The sequence below is a fragment of the Rhagoletis pomonella genome, unplaced genomic scaffold (assembly GCF_013731165.1).
Source record: "Rhagoletis pomonella isolate Grant_MI unplaced genomic scaffold, Rhpom_1.0 Rhpom_scaffold_00013, whole genome shotgun sequence".
Taxonomy (NCBI): domain Eukaryota; kingdom Metazoa; phylum Arthropoda; class Insecta; order Diptera; family Tephritidae; genus Rhagoletis; species Rhagoletis pomonella.
Window position 1 is genome coordinate 21,959,148 of NW_023458567.1, and position 23,317 is coordinate 21,982,464.

Consider the following 23,317-nt stretch of genomic DNA (forward strand, 5'->3'; position numbering starts at 1 on the left):
GCCATGCAACTGTAACTGCATACCCAGCGCAACGACTATACCCCATTTCACTCCCATTATAATATTTAACTAAACGCGCAAAAACATTGGGCGAATATAAACAAACAAATGTTTAAATTATTTCATTTAATGACGTGGTTTCCTTTATGAGGTATTCTTTTCTGTCCATATGTATATGTGCATATAAGATGCGAATGCAGCTAAAATTCTTTGAAGGTTATAGGCATGTTTTATTCAACCATCACTAGCAAATAGCTAAATCTTGGTCAAATAAAACGAAATTAGCTTATTTCCTATGTTAGCCTAATTTTGACAGTTGTTTGACTGCAAATTGTGTCAAAGTAAGTTTTTCATAAGCCAATATAATTATGTTGGGTAAGTCCTCCATACAAAATAAGCTAATAGCTTAAATTTCTGGACAAATAAAACACGGCTATTATTGAAGTAATCCTTATTACTACACCTGGTATAATTTCATCATGATGAGGTTGAATTCATGCTAATTTGTAGCAAACATTGCACGCGCACCTCATAGGGTTAATTTGTTTGTTTACAGTTTTTTGACATTATAACTAGCTACAAGAGAGATCGAGCTAGTTGTCACTTTTACCTTGTTAAATATGCCTTGATTGAAACCATGATTCATTAATTAAAGGTTTGCTCATTAGCGACATTAGCTAAGCCTTAAGCTAAGTGTACACGGTAGAGAAAATACGCGAGATTTAGACAAAAATCTCGCTAGAGACGTGTAAACACTCAATAGAGCTCTACGAGAGACTCACCCACAAAGTCTATGTGAGAGTTATTTAGCGAGACTTCTTCGCCGTGTACCCAGTCCATTAGCTCCCTTACAAAAGCTTTGCACACACACACGAACCCACACACAGTGCCTTGCTAAGGGAGCCGATTTTGTCAAGAGGGAGCGAGAAAACTGTTGAGCAAACCTTTTATTATAAGGTGTGTACTCGTATTGAGAGGACAGAATTCTCCAGCAGCAAATGTTCTGAGAATTTAGCAGCATTCGCTCTCAAAGAGACGAAATATCCACAGAAGTACGAGAATGCAAAATTTGCAAAAACTTGCAACCTTCGAAACAGCTGATCACTTGCACAGTTGCCACTGGTGATTAATTTGGCAATTTATTCTCTGCTTGGGTGCATTTTCCCCCGATTTGGCATTTTATACAATTGAATAGTTTTGGATAAGAAAAGCCTTTTTAAAATACGAATTAATTATATCCGAATGATTAAGTTATTTTTCTCATAATTATTTGTGATATCACATGGTGACGAATTAAAAACAAGAGTATCTCCTCCAAAATCCAAAATCCAAAAAAATTGAATAGAGTAGGTTTAAAATTATAAAATTTTAATTTCAACAATCAACCTACCAAAACCGAAAACTTCAGCAAAAAAACATTTCAGTATGCTTCATTTAAATATATTTTGGTATATTTAAAGGAAAATTATGGTACAAACGAAAAATGTCATACGGCAACCATAGTCAGCACACCCTAAAGCAAACAAACTGGAGATCAATAGCAAATTAACGAAAAATAAACTCAACAAACGTTGTGCTTATTAAATTTACGCACTTTTTGTTGTATACTAGCATTAATAATAAAATTTGCAATTACTAACTCAAAAAGGCCATATTTTCTTTTGTTTATTTACAAACATGTGTTTGTGATCGGCTGATTTTCTTACTTGCAAGTTTTAGCTGGGAAAAATTTTTCCAGCAGAAATTTGCAGCTCTCTTTCACATTTTGCTCTCTCAATTTCCCCTACTTTGCAAGTTTTTTGGGTACGAGAACGCAAAACCAGTAAAAGTTTTCTAAAACTGTAGATAGTTGGGCGTACGAGTACACTCCTATTGAATCATGGATTGAAACTGGATTCTTTTTTGTATCATGGTTTATGGATAGCTATCGAAACATTTATTTTAACATAACAAAGTACAGCGCATCGTTTATTAACTTACACAAGACTAATCGAACAATTTTTTTTTTTACAGGCATTCCCATGATATCACCCTCTGAACTAAATTGGTCACACATGCTTTCGGCTGGCGTAAGCACACCTACAACTCCGCATGCTAACACGCCAAGCGCTACACTAATGCATGTGCCTCAATCCATACCAACATTGGCCGACCGCTTGGAAACGTATCGCCAGCTGGCCACCGGACGCATGCAGAATTCCATGGGCGGTGCTATACTCGCTGCAAACACCATTGTATCGCAGAGTCCACGCGCTGTAAACTACACCACCAGCCTGGTGGAGCGCACCAGAGATCTACGTAACTGGCTACGGCAGGCTAAGACCGAGCACGAGTTGTTAACCGGCGCCGCTGGACCCATGCAGCATGGCAGTTTGGGAATATCAGCTAATGGAATTGGTGTGAACACGGTGAGCTTGCTAAATACTAGGGAGTGTGGCGGAGTCAGTAGTGGTGTTGGTGTCGGTGCCATCGCCGGCGCTGGTACAGCAACCACAACTGGTGGAGGCGGCGGCACGGGCACGCAGACAAACCTATAATTAGGATATAATGTTTTCTGCTGCTGGCGCAGTCAGGAACCCAGATCTTAAGTCATGCTTAGGTAAATAAATAGTAACAGGAGTTAAATGTACTGAAGCATGCTTGTAGACTTACAACGTTATGAGTCAAATATTAGTAAGATCACCAAGCAAAGTTCTAAAATTAACCTCTCAGAACTTAAAATAGAGAGCCTACGGACATTCGTCATAGTGGACTAATCAGCTACATTAAATAACTTTGCTTATGGTCTTAATAATTTTACACATGACTCTAGTTGCATACCTACATATGTACATACATATGTAAGTACATACATATGTAAAAAAACACATGGATGTACTTAGAAAGCCTAGTCAAGAATTACAATAAACTGTAAGCGCTAATAGCATTTTGTAGTAGATGTGTGTAGGTTAATTACAGTACTTACTTGCAAACGTACAAGTATACATAATGTTTTATTGGATCTCAAATTAAAACCAAAGATAATCGTTGTTGAAACTAAAAGATTGAATATAATAGTTGTATTTGTAATATTGCTTTTGAAAGAGGAATAAATAAAAAAAAAACTGTATTTTGGTGCCAAATAGTCGAGGCTGCGGATATTGAGAGTATTTACAGAGGAAATGTGGAAATGATTACAGTCAAAGTTAGTATTATTTGATAGGGCTTGCATGCAACACTTGAAAAAAATATTAGCAAAATTCAAAATGAAAACTTAGTTAAGCAGCTGGCATTTGAAAATTATGGGAAAGCTGTTTTGACGCCATTGGCTAAATAGTTAAAGGTACCTACATTCATATTGACAATGTGTGTGAAGACTAAGCTCATATTTTAGGTTAGCAAACCTGGAAAATTAGGTAGTGAAATTCGACGTGTAAAAAGTAGTCAATGATATATTGTAAACTACTTATATCATCTCCACTGCTCCACATAAAGAAGAATCGGGTTTCCATCCCCAAGAAAATTTAAAAAAACTTGACAAATTTTGAAGGTTAGGTTAGGTGGCAGCCCCGCGCATGGCTCATTTAGACATTTCTTATGTGGTCCGTTGTGTAACGACTTAAAACAATTTTCCTGGAACTATAAACGCAGGTTGTTTACATGAAGCTTAGCTTGAAAAGCGCTGGGTGCTTAAAACGAAGTTCCGCTGGCAGCTAATGTTCAGCACGGGACTGTTGAAGAAATACGACCCGGAATGCTTTAATCTTAGCACTAATATGAGAAGCAAATGCTGAGATGATACCACCTCTTCATTTTCCAAACAGATACGTCAGCAGGAGTCCGATACGATATTAAATCGTATAACGTGGGTTCCTAGTGGAGAGCTGCCGTTTGGTCAGCTGAATAGGTCCTTTGATTTACTGTGGTCGACTACCGGCCATCAGAACTTCGCAACTTTGCATGTCGCGTTATAGGAAAATGCTTGGCGAGTAAACTGAAAACCTATCTGTTCAAAAGCAGTCCGCATATTGACAAAGCAACTCCCACGCCCTCCCTGGCAAAAAAGAACACCTCAGCAGTGTTGCCATATTAGGCGTTTTCCGGCTATATTTAGCCGGTTGCGAAAGCAAACAGCCGGAGAAATCTCGATTTAGCCGGCAGCCGATTTGTTGACCGCTTTGCCAAAAATTAGCCGTTTTTGTTAGTTGCAATATTTTCTTAAAATTCATATATATAATTTTCGGTTTTTAAAAAATTACCGACCCGAAATCTGTTAGAAATGGGTAGCCTTATCTCGTAGCAATTTTTCTTGTCGAAGTGTTTTACATATATACAATTGAAAGACAATTTTTGCTAATCTGAAAAGTCTTCAAATACTTTGCCGATTTCAATGATTTCTTTTAAGCACATATACAATGACCCAAATATAAACTGAGATGCGACATTTTAGCAAGTTTTGCTAATTTTTCATTGGTAAATTTAATGTTTATGCTTTATTATAAAAATATAGCTGATTACTTAAAAAATACCATTTAAATCCAAACTTCATACTTTGTGAAAATATTATGAAATTTTTACCCACATTTCTAACTTTTTAATCAGTATCTTTAGAAATTTTAAATTTTAGTATAATAAAGTAAAAATTTAAAGTACCTAGTATTTACCACTGATTTTTGGCAATTTTTTTGTTGACTGTGGTTCGCATTTTTTCATATAAAAAACTCGTCGAACATACTTTTTATGGCAAAAAACTCGTAACACCGTCTTTAAAAAAAATGCCAAAAATCAGCGGTAAGTCCTCGCTAATTCAAATTTGCACCTCATTAAATTAGAATATAATAGACTACAGAACTGCATACCATATTTTTTTTCTATTTGGGTCACTGTACTTTTTCCAAAGAACATAGCGGGGATTTTTTCTTAAAATTTTTGTTATGAATGTCTTAATTTTTAGTGTGAAGTTTTGTTCGCAATACTTGGAAAAACGGATGAGAATAAAAGAGCACGAATTTCCATGGGAAGCAAAACTCTCTGGGAAGACAATATCTATGAATAATTGTATCGTGGTGCTAATATCCTTTAGTGTATAGTGTGGCTCTGACAAGCGTGTGCAGAGAGTTGGCAGTAGCTCGTTTCTGAAACAATTCTCTACCAAGGAGAATTGAGATATGAATTCGCCGCCCTGTTTTCTACTGCTAATGAGTAGTAGAGAATGACGTATATTCTCTACCAGTAGAGAAATAATCGGTAGAGAAGAGTTACAAAAACGAGCTACAGGTCTTTAAAAACGGGAGCGTTTCGAATATATGGACATCAAAATAAAATTATATAGTTTAATTGTTAAAAACTTAAAAATCGACCGGCTTGTTCAATATAAATTACTGGCTTTTTTTCTCGAAATAATGTTGCCCTGTTTTCCTCACCCTTTTCACAGCTTTACGTGTTCATTTAACAAAATATTTCCCTCCGAATAAGCAAAAGTGCAATAATTTCTACTAATATAGCTATTTTGTAGGACGAAAAGTAACCTAGTGCAAATGTTACAATATAAGAAGGCGAAAAATTTCAGTGGAAAGAAACGTCACAAGTTTGTAATTGATCTATTTTTTTATATTTATGTATGCAATAAAACATGACTTCCGATGTAGAGCTTGAATTAATCAAGTATAACGACAGTTTCCTTTGTTGTCTAAAAATAAGTTAATGAATTTATTAATTTTTCTACTTTATTCAAATAAAACATGTTAATTTTAGCTGAAACATTTTAGCCGAGTTTTCGGAAAGTTTAGCCGGTCGGCCCAAAAATTCTGACAACAAGGCACCTCAGGGTCTGCCTAGAAAATTTATCAGCATTACTGGCTGCCACTCTCCAACTTATCCCCTAGAATGATGTGTTTGGTAAAGGATCCAATCGGATCACTCTTTCTTCTGGCAAATTAACTCTTGGGATGAATCTTACCAAAAAATCAGCAGGACTACATTGCTGCCTTTTTCGTCCAGGCTTAAGGAATGAATGAAATCTAAGCAAGAAATTTTTCTGATAAGCAAGGATCTAAGCCTGCGAAGTTTAGTGAGAGCACGACGAACGCATCTACATATAGTCGTTGAAAGTACAAAGCCGCGTATCGTCATTCTGCAAAACCCCGTAATTGACATTTGCTGTCAAAAATTGGATTAGCTCACACAGCTCTGGGCTCAATCCTTATCCATTCGTCCTGAAATATACTAGCCAGAAATGCGATTGCTTTATAAAAGAAAAAAACATTTTGAAATATGAGTGTTTTTACTCTCTAGAACATAATTTATGCAACCTCACACACGCGGTTTCGCATTATCTTGATACGGGGTTTCGCATTTTGTTGACACGCGGTTTTGTACTCTGAACGACGATATGTATTTAAGTATCGTGTTAAGTGAGAGCTTTTCATTTTTTGTACAGTAATTTTAATACCAATTCAAATTACTTGCAGAGTTTACGTCTAAGTTTATACGAGATGTTGAAGGTTCCGGATGCCCACAGCGGAGATATCAGCCAGACTGAAAAAATAAGTATTAAAAATGTGGAGCTTCTGTCAGTAAAGTAAAATACCAACTACTTTACACAGGAGGGGATGGTTCAGACGGATTAGAGACTTTCAGAGAAGCTTGGCTAGTAATTTACCTGCGTGTTTCCTTGACCATTTTCCATTTGCCAATTCATTTGGCAAAGATAACCCAGAGAGCGTCTTTATTTTATTTTATTTCATATTTTTTTTTTTTAAATTCAGACTGGAAGACACTAAAATAAACAGGCAGCTGGCTGAAGTTTTGGGAGAGCTCTTGCGGCAGGATCCTACTTACGACTTTTCAATTTTGAGCCATGGCCAAAAATTAGAGTAGATTATAGAACTAAGTTTGTCAGTTTCTCCATTCGCTCTAGTGCTGAACCTCTTAAAAAGCAGAAGAATATACTAGTTCACAAAAAAACTACTGAAATCGCACCCAGAATTTTTGAAAGGCCAAGGTTCAGGTGTAGGCTGAATTCAAGCTGCTTGCTCTGTAGCTCACCTGAAGCTTACCGTAAACGTCGATGGCAAAAAACTCAGCCTAATTTCTACTTTATAAACTTTTCTAAGGCAAGCCATTATACTATGGTGATACCTTGGAAAAGTATGAGTCGAACAACCATTGGACATTCATCGATTAGTTTTCCGCGTTTTAATTAGTATAACACATATTTATGAATATCCGTAGCGAAGTGTGAATATTTTTTAATTGGAAAACGGCTAACTCTTATCTACCACAAGTTTCCCATATATATTTTCTTTCAACTTCATTAAATAATCAAAATGAATAGTGGTTTCAAGCTGAAAATGTATATTGAATCCCCTAGAACAGGCGCCGGTTAGACTGAATGCATAATATTTACTCGTAATCGTACATACAAACATGGATACATATGTATGTCCTCTCTGCACTCAAACTAAATATCCAAATATAATTTGAAATATCTCCTTTTGATGCATACAGATGCATGTGTGATGAAAATAATATCAAATATTTCCTTGTATAATTTTTTTATAATTAACTATATGTACTAGATAAGTACTTAATAGAAAAAAGTTAAAGAAATAGTCTATTACCATAATGGCCTGAGAAGATATTTCTTAAACTCAGTTAATAGAAGCGAAAAGAAAAAAAAAACAATTAAAGAATCTTGAAATCCAAAACAAATCTAAAACCAATCATTTACCACTATATTAAAGCAAAAACAAGTATTTGTAATTTTTCAAACATTCGTAGTTGAAGAAATGGAATTGTTACTGAGCAATGGAGATCGAAATTTGCATGAGATTAATTAATAAAAAAAAGAAAGCACAAATTTATTGATGATTTGGAAGAATAAGCCGAATATGCATTAATAGATACATTCATACATACATACATATGTGGTATATTCGTGTTTGTGAAACTACTACTACATATATAAATAGTGAAATTAGTTAGTCGTAGGTGTGAGTTGACATTACAAACAAATTTAAATAAAACAAAATTTACAAAATACATAAAATATGTAATCTGCTTCTGTTTGAATGTAATTCAACAGAGAAATAAGTGCATACATACATAAAAAATATATTCATAGGTACATATAAAACTTATACAATGCACTATGGTCTGACAGCTACTATTTGCTGACCAAAAGTAATTTTTTAAAGTATCGACAAATCGATTTTTTTCGTTCCTTCGCTAAACTTATTCTCCGGAGTACAAAAGTCCATACTCATTATTTTCTTGAAGAGTTTTTCCGTTGAGATATCAGCTTTTATAGTTGACATTTCTACAAAAAGTTTATACATTTATTTCTTTCGTAGTCAGTATATTTGTAGTTCGAATCGGAATAAGTCTTCGAGTGATAAAGATACTTCAAAAAAAAAAGAATGGAAATGAAGAATGAAGGTAACATTTGCGTGATTGACCAAAAAGAAAACTAGCATAGAGCTTGCTAAATAAAATAAAATTAATTTTCAAAATGGACTCTAATTTGGGTAATAATATTCCACTTAAAGTAAGGCTATATAAAATTGGTTTCATTTGGCGGTCTTCACGCTTTGTGGGCAATAAAAATGTTCAATTTAGAGTTTGTGGGCTAAGAATCATGTTGCACTTTTGGAATAATGGTCGTTTTCTTAGAAAACTTCCACGTCGTTTTGCCGTGTTTGAATAGGACAAGCCAACAAAGATGCAAGAAACTTCTGTTTTAAAAATTTTTGCTGCGAAATATTAACACCTACATAAAGGAAATAGCAAGAATGATATGCAGGTACGTACGTGCGTTTTTTGCAATTTTTGTTCAAAATTGTACGTAACGTTATTTTTTTCAACTTTATACTTAGCCTTATTATAAGTAATATACTTGTTGTGCCAGTGTCCTTTCAAATAAATAGCTACACATTAGTACAAATAAAATAAAAATACAAACACTCGTGATAAGTGACCTAAAAGAAAAAGTTTTTTTGAAGCACCTATGATTAAAAAAAATATATGTATATGGCAAAAATGTGGTCTGCTATTTCAAAGTTAAATTTTTTTGCTCCGAAACCGATAACGCCACATTAGATCTATCATTTCAAAAGCTGACATCAGTTTTGAAGTCTGCGTTTATGGTGAAAAGGGAAACATTATAAAATCTGGTCGTCATTTTAAATTCCAGCGACCCCGAAAACCCCCTTAAAAATAAGTTTTTGGTGAAAAGGAACACGTTACTAAATTTGGTTGCCATATTGGATACGCCTTTAGGAATTTAAAAAATCTGATAAATTCGAAACCAGCGACTTCAAACACACCAAATACTAAGTTTCAAATCAATTTGGTTACTTCTCGAATTTTGGGCAGCTAATTATAGTCGCCAGACCATAGTGCAATAGCAGGATTCTGAGATTATGAAATCGTTACTCCATGTGTTTTGTATGTTTATTCAAAACAAAAAAAAAAAATTATGTGGAACCTAAAAAATTAATACACATTTAAAAAATTACAGTCATAATCAAGAACTGTAAAATGAAGTGTATCGAAAAAAGTAATTAAAAAATTTCAAACGACGCAAATATGTATTTAATATTGATAATTATTACAAAACAATAACTAAGAATGATTTTTAGTGCATTCATTTTTAATCTTTTAATAACAAAATTTAATTACCTCTAGCTGAACAGCATTAAACGAATATAGTATTTACTTACATATGTACATATTATAACAATTAAGTTCCCTAATTTAGATTCATACATACATACCATATACATATGTATATACATATTTACGTACTAGCAGGGATGGATTTTCAAAATTTAAAATTGGGCCGAAATCGAGTGAAAAATATGTCGAAATTCAGGCGAAATTGCCGAATATTAAAAATAGCCACAAAATACCCATTTTATGATTTTTTAACCTTATTTGAAACAGCTTCCAAAAATTCTCTATTTCCCCGACTTTATAGAGTTCAGGAGTTCATACGTCCAGCAAAATCTAAAGTAAATAGTATAAGTCAGTGTTGCCAGTTTGCGAGGAGGAGGAGGTTATCAATTCGCCGGAATTTTTTTTTTGTATATGTTACCGCATAACGTTTGACCGCGTTAACCGTTTTATATAATTTTTTCTTTAAAGGAATGGTGGTACCTCAGAGGTGGTCCCATACTAATTTGGTTTAGATACGATCATTGGATCATGAAGAAATTAACGTTACTCTTAAATGTTTATATGACAACTGAAGTAGTTTTAGTTTTTTGCTTAAAAATTACTTGTGTTGCATGTACATGCGTGTACGTAATGAATATATTTATTATAACGGACGTTTTTTTGTTCTCTCATGCCCGTTCAGTAATCCAGCTATTCAAAATCATCATAAGATAAGGAGTTCATCATCCATCAACATAGCGTAGTCTAATGAAGCTTTCTTTTTTTATTAATGTATGTCGAATTTTCTAAATCTTTTAATAAGTACTGTTAGTTTATTTCTGTATAATTGGGCTAATTGTTATTTTTAATTGTCTCAATTTATTTATTTAAAAATTTATTGCAATGTCCAATTAAAGGACCAACACAACTAGATACTCAAGTTACTAGTTTCTAACAACCTTGGACATCTACAAACTATATATATTTAGGGGTATTTTAGGGAGGAATGATTTGACTTTAACAAAAACAATTAAAGTCCTGTCTCAATAGGGCCAAAAATCGGAGGTTTGGCCAAAAGGGCCTGCTGGCCTTTAAACCGCGAAAAATAGCACAATTGTTTGTACTTTTCCATCTCTGGTACATTGTACATAAGAGTGGCCCTTAAAAAATCAAATAAACGATTTTTTTCAGTCACACCCCTTCAATCGGTAATACCACGGTCACAGATAACGCATATAAGTTTTGGTCCCGATTGGATTAAGGCGTGTCGCAAAGGGGCAAATTTCAGATTCCTCTATCGAGACTCAAAAAATTAAAATGATTTTATTTTTCGTCTAATACCCAAAATCGATACTACTAAAGTCGAAGATATCACATATAAATTTTGTTCCCGATTTCAGTCGGTTAAGACGTTTTCATAGGGCAATCTGAATTTTGACCCCTGTGCGACACGCCTTAACCGACGCCAATCGGGACCAAAATTTATGTGTGATATCTTCGACTACGATAGTAATTGGATGAAAAAATAATACTTTTAATTTTTTAAAAAGTAGACAGAATAAATAACTTTCATATGAGATTATGAAGGTAGATTTGTTAAATAATATACATACATATGTACAAGCGAAGCACATGTACTCAACTGACGACCTAATTTGAGCTAAATTAATCCAAGGGGTTTTTGGTCGCATTTGACAAAGTGTTTTCACTTATTTGACGCCAAATGCCATTGATTTTGACATAGTGAAAACGAGTCTTTAGGTGTTTGCTCTTGGCCTTAAACGTCTATACAATGTTTCTCAAGGATTTATCGATGCATTCCAAATAGGCGTTGAACGATAATTACATTTCTTTTAACTTTGGAAGCGCAAATCCGGACGTCTGCAAACGGACATTGCTTGAAGAAAGAGCACTTTAGTTTTCATTTGATTGATGCTGCTTTTTTTATTCAAAATAAGCACTCGATGTGAACTTTTCCATTTTTTCGAAATTTCACGCGGTTGTTTGACTTGAATGACTGTCAAACGCAAACGAAATTATGAACCTGGTTAATTTTTTTTGCAGCGGTCTACATACAGACGGATAATAGTTGACGAGATCTCTGTCTCCGTTAAAGTTGCAACGCGTGAAATTGGTAAAGTCACGAGCTTATTGAACCCCAAGCGTTCTGATTTTTTAAAACGCCATTTTGAGAGGTATTGGAAATGTTCCAGCTCAAAAATTACACATAATTCATTCAAAATGATTTGCTGGTCATGGAATAGTGACCAAAATTGTTCCGCTTGGGTTAGCAGCAACTTTCTTTCGCGGTTCTGTCTATTTTAAAAATGTAAAGAAAGTTTACAAAAAAATTTTGTGTAGTACATATGTAAGTATGTTAGTTATGGTATTTTAGCTTTGTTAGATTATTATATCACTGCTTGCATCTAATTATAAACAACGAGAGTACTTCCGTTAGCATAAAAAGAAATTATTTACCGTCCTTATTTTTTTATTTATATAGGTGTGTGCATAACTAAATGTGCGCGTTGGTTGCTTTAAAATGTGATAATTCAAATAAATGTATCTTAAATCTTGCGTCGCAATATATCTTGGTTTGTTCTGGGTATGTACAACAAATATTGTGAACAAATTGTATATTGTACTATTTACTTAATTAAAATGGAAATTATTATTGCCTTATTTGTGCTGCACTCGTAATAATTCAAGTAGACTATAAAATTACTTTAAAAGTATATTTAAGTATGTATCTAAAAACATATGATTGTAAAATTATTTATCTTCAAATATAGCAATATTCATCAAGAGTAATGAAAAATATTAAGTAAATAAAATATTTATAAAATTCACGGGAAATCAAATTCTAGCGAACTAGAAAAAATTCAGATGAATATAAGGTCATTGATAAATACAGATATTCGTATATACATACATACCTACATACATACACTTACATATATTACATACAAATATGAAAAACTGATATCAAAATTACTAAATATATACGATTTGCTAAAGGCTCAAACTTTTGAAGATCATAAACGAATGAATTATAACATTACATTAAAAAATTGCATACATAAATATACACCCATACGTATATAAAATATTTAATGAAATAAATATTTGTTAGCACATTAAATATGTATACTGAAGTTTGTACCCAAAGATAAGCACTTAAACGAAAAGTTCGTGTTGATATCGAAAGTTGATGGTCTCAAAAAGTGTCGTTAATCATTGCGAATTAGGTATGCTGGAAAAAGTTGAAACTTACGCAGCCACGAGAATACGAATTTCTGCAACTTAAAAAAATACATAAATAAATATTCATATATTTTAAAGTGAATTAGCAAATAAAATAATGAGAACCCATAAAAACTAGTGAAAATTCATGAAAAATGTTTACTCAAATTAATGACATTTAATAAAACTTCATCAGCACAAAAATTAATTGTTGAGTTTTTAATATTCGGTGGATTGGAGCATAAAAGGAGGTAATTCTACAAACAACTTCAAACATATCTGAAGTGCTTGTTTAAATAGTAAATAACGCCATTTCCAAATTTTCAAATGTGTATGTGTTTGTATGTATTGGTTTCATGCAGAGAAATGTTGGTTTTAACCCGAAAAACCCTGATTGCGGATTTGTTTGTTCTAATAAATCATTCTTTTTTAAGTACATGCATATTGCCTTTCGGCGCATTCCAAAAAAAAGCTGACAGCGGGCACAATTTCCGGATGGCACCACTGAGCCCTCCCAATGCTTTAAAAAGGCCACAATGAATGCAATTGCACTCACCAACGCTCGCAGCTCCAACACTTATCGCCCTCTGCTGTCTCGCAATTAGGAATGCAAACGATGCATCGATATTTTTGTAACATCGAAAATATCGGTTCAAAATTCGATGTTTGCCATCAATGTTTACAATTTCCTAAAATCGCTAAATTGACGATACATCGATGACAGTTTCAGCGAGGCTTTAACACGACTTTAGTGTGACTCAGACTTGAATTCAACTTACCCATTATGCTCCTAAAATTTTTTGACTGGCCATGATTTTTGCAACTTATTCTTTTGAGGAACATTCAGAAATTCCGAGTGTACTCTTATATTTCGATATTAAAAATGCTTACTTAATCATTTAAAAAAGGACCGGGTTCCCGTTGAAATTTCAACGAAATTGGGCCTTGGAACTTTATAGGAAGGGTAAAGGAATGGTAAATAAATGCAGGGAAATACATCCAGACGAGAGAAGTACCTCGGATCACTAAAGCCGCCGCCATCTAATATTCTACTAGATTACATAGGGGATCTAGAACTGACCGAGGTGCTGGAAGGAGCAAGAGGGCGCAATAGATCTCCTGGTCGCAGTGGATTATTTAACTGAATATCTATCTATCTATCTATGGCGCTTAGCATTCGGAATAACAGTGGATGAAAAATTGTCGAACCAAAATTTGGCATAGTATCGGGTTTTGATACCTACTCGGTACTTGATTGAAAAGTATCGATACCAAAATCGACCGATCGAAAAGTATCGAGTATGTACTTGTATTTACTCGTTTCGGTTCATCCCTAGATTTTTCGTTTAGTTTATCTCTGAACTATCTACATTGGAATGCTTATGGGGCCACTGTCCACCGCCAATGACACCTTCATTATAAAGTAGACAGTTGAAGACGTTGTTCAGAGATTGAGCGGGAACTAGTGTTGTGGAAAAACGAACCCATCTTGAACTCGTTTTGGACTAGAGAAATTTCCTGTAGGGAATGTTTAAAAATTATTCTTGCAGTACACACTGAAGAGGTGAGCTGTTATGGTAGAATAATGCTTCTTAACTCAAACAGATGGTAAGTATGTTTTTCTCAACATAGCTACAATAAAGAAATTATTTGTAAATTGCCGTTTATTATATTGGGCCGACCATCTAATTATTATTTTTAAAAATTTTTAGAATCAAAAAATGCCAGTGGATATCCGTAAAAGTTATGAAGTGGAACTAACTCTCTATATTATAGAGTCTATAAGTATGCATTTAGGTAGTAGTAGCGTCTGAAAACACTGAGACGCATTAAAATTAATAGAAACTCCAATCCCGATATACCATCATTTATATTTTATTATGACCAATATGGCAATGCCGCATGCGAAATGTACAATTTATAGAACTTAAAAAAGGACTGTGTCCGTAAAAAATTGAAGTGAAACAAACTTCTATTTTTATATCACGATGTGAACGATGTACAAATAAGCGCCTAACGATATCTATGTTTACACGTCAAAAGGTTTTAAAAGGTCAGCTTTGTAAAAATCGGTACATTTCCAGATTCTTCGAAACTCCCAAAGGTATATGCAAACATTGAACCACGTTCTTACTGAATAAAATGTATCGCCACCGGTCCCAAATCAAGAAATGATTAAATTAGAGCCGAAATTCAAAGAATCGATCTGTTTTTTTTCCTGTGGCAATTTTACAAATTATGACCTAATTTTTAATAAAAAAAAACGTTTTTTCTTCATAGACACCTATTGCATACGTCTGCGACCTAAAAAGATACAGGCAATTAATACAAATTTTAAATGCAATTGCAAAATTAGAGAGCCTATAACCGAGTTGATTGCAACTAAGAATACAATAAACTATGGAAAAGTATGGAAATTGGTGTTCTTTGAGAATTTCCCCTGCATCTGGAAACATCTGCTGACCTTTTAGTTTGGTAAATTTTGGTTTTATGTGCGTGTCTAAATGCTACAGAGAGCCACAAAAAAAAACAAAAACAAAAATTTTATTTTTAAATAATATTATTATTAGAAATGAAAAACATTAATACTATTTGTAGATATTAAAGAAAATTCAAAAGATCCCTTTGGCCAAATTTTCAAAATCTGGTTTTACGTCAGTTAAAACCGCTCGTAACAGCTCTGTTAAATGTTGGTTGGTCAATAGGTACGTTCGTTTAAATCTCCAGTAAAAAATGTCCAAAACCAAATTCCGGTGAAATACCATCTGTTCTCTCACAAGAGAAAAATATCCAAAATAGTAGGCGAACAGAAAATTTGCAGAAACTTGCAAGTTAGACGAACAGCTGATACAAATTTTGTTTACATTCAAAAGTATAAAATTTAAAACGTTAGAAAACAAAATAAGGATTTGCGTAAATTCCAAACAGCTGTTTTTGATCAGATGTTTTCTTGTTGGCAAATGCAGTTGGCAAAAGATTTTCCAGCAGAAACTAGCAGCTCTCCCTCAAAATGAAATGTCATTTTGCTCTACCAAAGTAGGGGATAACTTTGAATATTTAACAGGTACGCGAATCAGGGATGGAATTTCAAAATTTTAAAATGCACCAAATGGTCTTCAAAAATAGCACCGAAAACAAGATGAAAGTGCCACAATATTAGATTTTTTTAAGGCGTTTAAGAACAATATATTTTTAGAAATAATATTTTTAAAATAGATTGAAGTAATATAATAATTATTGATCAGTAAATCAATTTTATAAAGAATTCCTTAGACATATATATAAATTCATAGTAAAATTACACAGAATTCCAATTACGGAGGGGAAATACCCCGAAATATAGGTATTATGACATTTTTACACACATATATGTACATATGTACTAGGGATGTTAATTTTTCCGCTTTTTCCGATTCCGGGATTTTCGGGATGTCGTTATCACAATCCCGGGATCCCGGGCTTCCTTCTTTGTATACACCATGGTGGGGAATTTAACATGTATATCGTGGCTCCTTATCTTCGCATATCTGCTCCATGTGGCCAAGAGCGATATATTTGTCCATGAACTCATTATACAACTCGTTCATCTTTGCATCGTGTTGAAGGCGATGCTGCTGGCAAGCATATAGTTCGATTGCGTCGCATTTGGAGTCAGATAGTGCGGATAAGTCGGAGTCCTCTTTAAATGGGTACCGTATGTGATACCGACCGAAGTTGTCCCTGCGTACCGTTCATTTAAAAAAACTCCTCACAATAAATCTCATCGTCTGTCATCTTGGATGGAGAAGATATGTCATCCATTTGATTAAATTTCCACATCTGCTGTACCAACGTATTTAGTTCAGCAGTGGCTGTGGCACATAGTCTTGCTGAAAGCTGCCGACTTACTCCTACGGGTAGGCGGCCGTAGACGACCCACCCTAGATGAGTATTTTGGGCAGTGGAGTCCCCACATTTGGAACACTTGAGTTCGTTGCGCAATAGAGCGCCATAGAGATCTGCTCCGTTGATGATGTCGATTGATCCTGGCTCGTAAAACTTCGGGTCTGCTAAGCTGAGACCAAGAAAGTCGCTGTACGTAGTTGGATCAATTCGATTCGATGGTATATTCTGTCCTAATCGAAAAAGCACGAGAGCAGAGCACTCGATGCTGAAGTTAGGTTCGATGAGTGAACACATTGAGAGCTTAACCAAACCTTTCGATTCACCCACAGCACTCCCGCCTACTCCGGAAATTGTAACCGAAAGGCGGTTCTTGCGTAGATGCAAGCGCTGAACGGCAAACTCGCTTATAAAAGATGTTTGCGAGCCATTGTCCAAAAGGGCTCGAAGTTTCATAAAATGTCCGTAAGAGGACCGCACACCAATTCGCGCTGTTGCTAATAGAGCTGGCGCAAGTGTTGTTGTCGCTGCTTCGATGGCTTTTTGCTGAGCCATGCTGTTGGTGCATGTAAGGCGTGGGCTAGTAGTGCTGGACAACGATGATAAACTGTCGTGAAGAATTGTATGGTGTTTCTGCATACACTTTTGGCATGCGTATGTCGAGGCGCAATCACTTGCTGTGGGGCGTGCCTTAAGACAGTTTCGGCAAAGCTTAAAGTTTGTAACCACATCAAGTTTTGCACTTGGCGTTTTTCTGCGAAACTCTGAACAATACATCAACGAGTGCTTCCTAGCACAACATGGGCATCACCAAGGCTTGTTTGATGACTACGAATAGCCGCGTGCTGAGGCGGCTTTGGAGCTGACTCCTTAGGTTTCACTTTTGCGACAGCAACCATTGCTTCCAGACCCTGAATGCGCTTCTCGAGGAAGGATGTCAGAGCCTCATACTCAGGCAATACGTCTGAAGATGCGAGGGACATATCCCAGTCCTTAACTGTTACCGGATCTAACTTTTCCGTCACCAGGAAGACGAGCCAGTCATCCCAGTGATTCGTTGGACGACCAAGTTGCTTTAAAGCACGTACAGACTCGGCGACACTATCAAGTAGTTTGCGTAGATTTACATCGGACTCTGTTTGTACTGGGGTTAGCTTGAGTATGTTGCAAAGATACGATTCTACCATGCGGCGTTTATTGTCGTATCGCTTTTGCAATATATCCCAAGCAATTTGGAAATTATCTTCCATTACATTTAAATTTCGAAGCATAGCTTCAGCTTCACCTTGCAAGCTACTTTTGAGAGAATGCATCCGTTGCCGATTCGATTTCCGTATATCGCTCCTCTGACAGTGCCTTTTTAACCGCGGCCTCATCAGTTGAAGCGTCCATTGAAGAAATATCATCGCGAAGTGCGTTATATTTTTTCCAGTAATCTACGAGCAAATTTCTTCTGGCGATGAGGAATCCCTTGGTTTTCTTCTGCTTCCCAGCCTTGCGAGAATTCGCCGAGAAATTGAAGATCAGTTTGGCGATGGCCTCTTCTTTCGACAACGGCATGTTCATGTGGTAGTCGCGATATAATGAGGTTATAAAAACAATCTTATTAAATCAACCAAATCTTTATAAGATATCTAATTTAGGTTGCACAGGGAGTTAAGTTCCCCGCAAGGGTTGCCAAAAATGTTAAACTTAAAAGAATTAAAACTTTATTTATTAAGTAAATAACACATTTTATTAAGAGGTCGAAATATGAACACGTTCGCTGTCGCTGAGATCGGTATGAGAAGAGAGGGAAAAAGGAAAGGAAAAAAAAAGCAATCAAGCGATTGACGTATGGTATTGGAACATTGCGCATGGTTGTATCAACGCAGAGTTGCATTACTCCGTAACACAATCTTTGAAACAAGTAAAAAAGCAGCATCAAAAATCTCATTCTTACGGTTCCGTTGAAAATATTTTTAAATATTTTTATGCAGATGTTTTAAGCTTAATCTAATTTGTCATCTGAGGGGACTTTTTTCAAAAAGTTCTTTAAGAAACTATTTTTATTCATAAAAAACTTCATTTTTGGAGGTATTTTCAAATCCAGCTCGCTTAAATCTTAGTATTTTTCCGAAATATTTTGGTGGACGTCTTAAAATATAATAAATTTTGTAATCCCGGCAGAAAAACCGCAGCTTTTTTTGGTTATGCAGTCTAACATACATACATACATGCATGTATGTATATGCATTTACAAAAATTAGAAGTTTGAATTTAAGTACAAAAACTAATGTTTTAATTTATTTTTCTTGTCTGCGTCTACTCAGACTAGCGCATAGGTGTACATTCTAGACATAAAAAAAATTCATTTAAAAAAATTTGCTCACTGAAAAAATATTTATCCTCACCCAAAAGATTATACAAGACTCTATGTCGCGTTACCCGGGTGTTTTTCCGTTTAACCGGCATCAACATATGTATATTACCCGGGTACCCGGGCAGATCGGGTAATACACGGCTGCCCGGGTAATAAAAGCCCCGGTAGCCGGGTACCCGGGTATCATCAGCCCAAGTATGTGTATGTACAATGAATAAAATAAAAAAAAACTTAATGGAAAAGAATGTCCTGCAAAGAAATGTGTTTTTTAAAAAGTAAAAAGAGCCAAAATGTTCTAAGCAAAGAGAAAGTAAAGAGAGCCGCACTTTGCTAAGCAAAGAGTCGCATTTGACTCAAAGAGCCGAAATTCCCACCGTTGGCATATACCTTTGGGAGTTTCGAAGAATCTGTAATGGTTTATTGTTTTCCTTTTCGTTAGAATGCTAATAGTTAGCAGGGAAATCCTACCTGAAACGCCTTAAAAACTACCCTAATGTTTAAGCGTAGCCAGGTAAGGGGGGAGGCTTCGGGCCAAATTTACGCCTATATATTCAAAAATAGTACCAGGAAATGATAGCTCGATAAGTTTCGTATCAGAGAACCAATCTAAGCTTATTGATTTGGTGAACAGCGAAGACGTTTACGCCTTAGGTAATTACAGCAGATGGCAGAATACACACAGCGCACATAAATTTCTATAATAACAAGTAATTTTTAGCAAAAAAAAAACCGACTTCAACTCCCATATAAAAAAAATATATATATATATATATATATCTCATGATCCACTGATCGGATCTCAACCAGATTAGTATGGGACCACCTCTGAGACACTACCTTTCCGGTTGACGTGGTCCAAAGTTATCCGGTAACATACATAAAAAAAAAAAAAAAAAAAATTTCCGACGAACTGATAACCTCCTCCTTTTTTGGAAGTCGGTTAAAAATAGCATATTAGGGGCTGCTAATATATAAATTTGAAATTATAAATTCTGTGTAATTTTTCTGTAGTTAAGTTTAACTAATGATTTAACTATACTTTAAAATAGATAAGTTTACGGCCCTTAATGCATTTTTTATTTATTACACGTTGTGACAAAACAGAAAAAAAATTAACTAAATTAATGTTCAATACGCCCTCATATTTATACATACATATGTATATCATTTAAGAAAAAGATATTTCGCTTTAAAGCAACGATTAAAAATTGTTAGTTTTTCTTACAATATTGCGGAGGAATATTACAGAGTATATGGAAAAGTGTATTTTTTTTTACATATTTTAATTTGAATAACGTCTGGCTATTTAGTTTACTATACAGGTATGTATAGGAATTTTTATTTTTTTTGTATATTATTATTATTTTTTATTAATTATTATTTAAATTACAATTAATACTTAGCACTAGCTACAAGGCTATGGGCATATAGGTGTACTTTTAGGCTATGGCCCCTATTATGAATTGCATTCGATCTTCGACTGTGGTCGAAAGTGCTGATCGAACGAATTTTCATTTGGAATTATGGCGCTCATTCATTGAAGAATAGCGCTATTGTGAATTTCGCTCGTTTAGGTTGTTCACAATAGTATATTTTTCACCGCTGAGAATCTTTGTTTACAGATCGAGCAAACTAAATAGTGTAGATATGTACATATGTAAATTTGTGCAAATTAAAATGAAATAAAAAAGAAAGCGAGTTTATAAAAGCATGGTTAAAAAAAATTTTAATTAGCACAACGGAGTTCTGGTTGAACGATTCGTCAGAGGATGAGGGCTTAGAAAACTGGCCAGGAGCACAAAACGTGAGAGGTTAAGTGCAGTCTTTCGAATATATTTTGACATACAATATATTTAAGAAATTTTGTGATCCAAATCTATTTAAAATATATTAAAACTATACACAGCTCCATGATTTTGTTTTCAGTGATCGTTCATATGTAAAATCAGACTTTCGAGCTTGTGTTTACTATTCACGACGTTAGAACTGCTTGAAATTAATACAAATTGTTCAAAATTAGTGTCTAGCCGCCAAAAAGTAAGAAAATTCGATACTCAACGAAAATTTCGACACGCTTGCATAGCTCATAATACGAATTTCACTTTCTATCTTCGATAGCCCTGGGATTCAAGTCACTAAATTTGAGATTAGCAATTAGTGACTATTTTTGTGACTTAAGATGATTTGGCTATTCAGTAGAAGAGAGTCACAAAAAGTTCACCAAAAATGTGTGGTGAAAACAAACACAGACAGTCAACTGATAGCGTTTATGTATGCCTTTTGCCGCGCCGCCCGAAGAGTCGCAATGGCCGAGTGGTTAAAGCATTAGGCTGCCGGTCGAGAGGGTCCGGGTTCGAGTACTCCTCGGGTGTAGAGAATTTTTTATATTATTTTTATTTAGTATTTTTTTATTAGTTTTATTTTTTTAATAATCTTTAGATTTTAATGTTAAAAAAAATAATTTTTTTTTTTCAATGGATTTGTATAATATTAAACCATTTTGGTTTATTTCCTAACGAAATTCTTATTGAACAAATTTCCTCGCTTCATATCCGCGTTTTTTTAAATATAATGGAAAACAATTAACTTTTTCTCCAAATTTTTATTTTTGAGACCTGCTCTTAGCCAGCTTACAAATGAGTGACTTTTTTTGAGACTAGAGACGTGCGACAGCGTATTGAATACCAAATAGTCTCAAAATCCAAGTTCACCATCAAAAGTCACTATTAGTGACTAGAGACCGCTTACTGAATGCCAGGGTTAATATAATAAAATAAAGCGAAGTATTCCGCTATAGATAGATGTTACCGAAAGTTTCATATTTTGCTTGTATAAATAAATAACAGACAATTTCTATGATAATGATACAATTTTTCTGAACACCCCACGGTCAAAAGTTTGTGTTTAATTTTTAAGCCGCGCTGGGACTACTGCCTTTTTTAATCATTGTAGTATACTTTTTAAACCAGTCAATAGTTTTAAGCAATTTTTAATATATTCTGGTTTAAATTTTAGTCCTAAAAGTTCGTGGTTTAAAAATCAAACCAAAATGTTTTAATTCTAGTTTCTAGGTTTCATATATAGAAAATTTGGTTTAAAATCTAAACCGAAATAGAAAATGTTTGCACACAGCGAAATGTGGTGTTGATTCAAACTCAACATATGAAAGCACATTTACATGCGTGGCTGTAGCTGAGTGTGCAAAGATGCTTGATACAATTGGTTGCTACCAAGGCAGCCTGTCCGTGTTCAATCCCCATCAGACGGAGCATGAAATTTAAGATTTTTTATTTTTTATTCTTAATTATGAAAATGTTTGGGTTTAAAATTTAAACCGAACTGTTTAAATTCTAAACCCAACATATGTGCTCTCTTTTTTTTAAACTTGGAAGGTTTGTACAGGGTGGCGCCGAATGAGCTATATGGTTTAAATGGTTTATAACTTTTTTATTTATGCGATTATTATAATTTTTTTTTTAAATACAGTATATTATTGGGGAATTTTTTGCAATTAGCTGTGAAAAATGATATCCTGTAAGTGATGTCCATTTTCTGCTTCGCACATACGTGCTCTTTTTAGCATATTTTCCATAACATTTCGCAGAATTTCGGGTGTAATGGCCATGATTTCATTTCGAATGTTTGTTTGGAGTTGGAGAATGGTTCTTGGTTTGTTAACGTACACTCTTTCTTTCAAATATCCCCCAAAGAAAACTGTTAAAAAGAATTCAAACCATATAGCTCATTCGGCGCCACCCAGTATTATAACCAAAAATTTGAGGTTTTTTTGGCCGAAATTACGATTTTTTCAAGGTAAAATGACGATTTTTCAGCAAAAGCATTCGGCAACGCTGCTGGCAGGTCATTTCCAGGCGTGGCGTGGCGTTGGCATAGAGTAAAAAAAAGCTGTTAAAGAGAATTCAAACCATATAGCTCATTCGGCGCCATCCAGTATTTGAAACTTAATTTAGTTTGGTCATATATATAGTCCAAAAAGTTTAAAATTAAAACCGAAATTTTTAACCGTGCCGTTCTAGAGACTTGAGTAGTCAACTTGTTTCACTGAAATATCTTTAGTTTATAATAAATACCGTGTATTCTTCGATTTGACGTAAATAGGACATATTCGCACATATATTTGGGGTGCAATGGGGTATAGTCGTTGCGCTGGGTATGCAGTTACAGTTGCATGGC

The 23,317-nt window shown here is 34.6% G+C and overlaps 1 protein-coding gene across 1 annotated transcript in view; it reads left to right on the top strand.

The window, feature by feature from the left end:
- Window positions 1–23,317, top strand: part of LOC118748980 (centrosomal protein of 164 kDa) — a gene marked incomplete in the record, with an annotated part of 117,755 nt that overhangs the window by 67,529 nt on the left and 26,909 nt on the right. Inside the window, 1 exon segment of the mRNA XM_036483753.1 lies at window positions 2,014–2,408. Coding sequence (XP_036339646.1) covers window positions 2,014–2,408 — 395 coding nt within the window.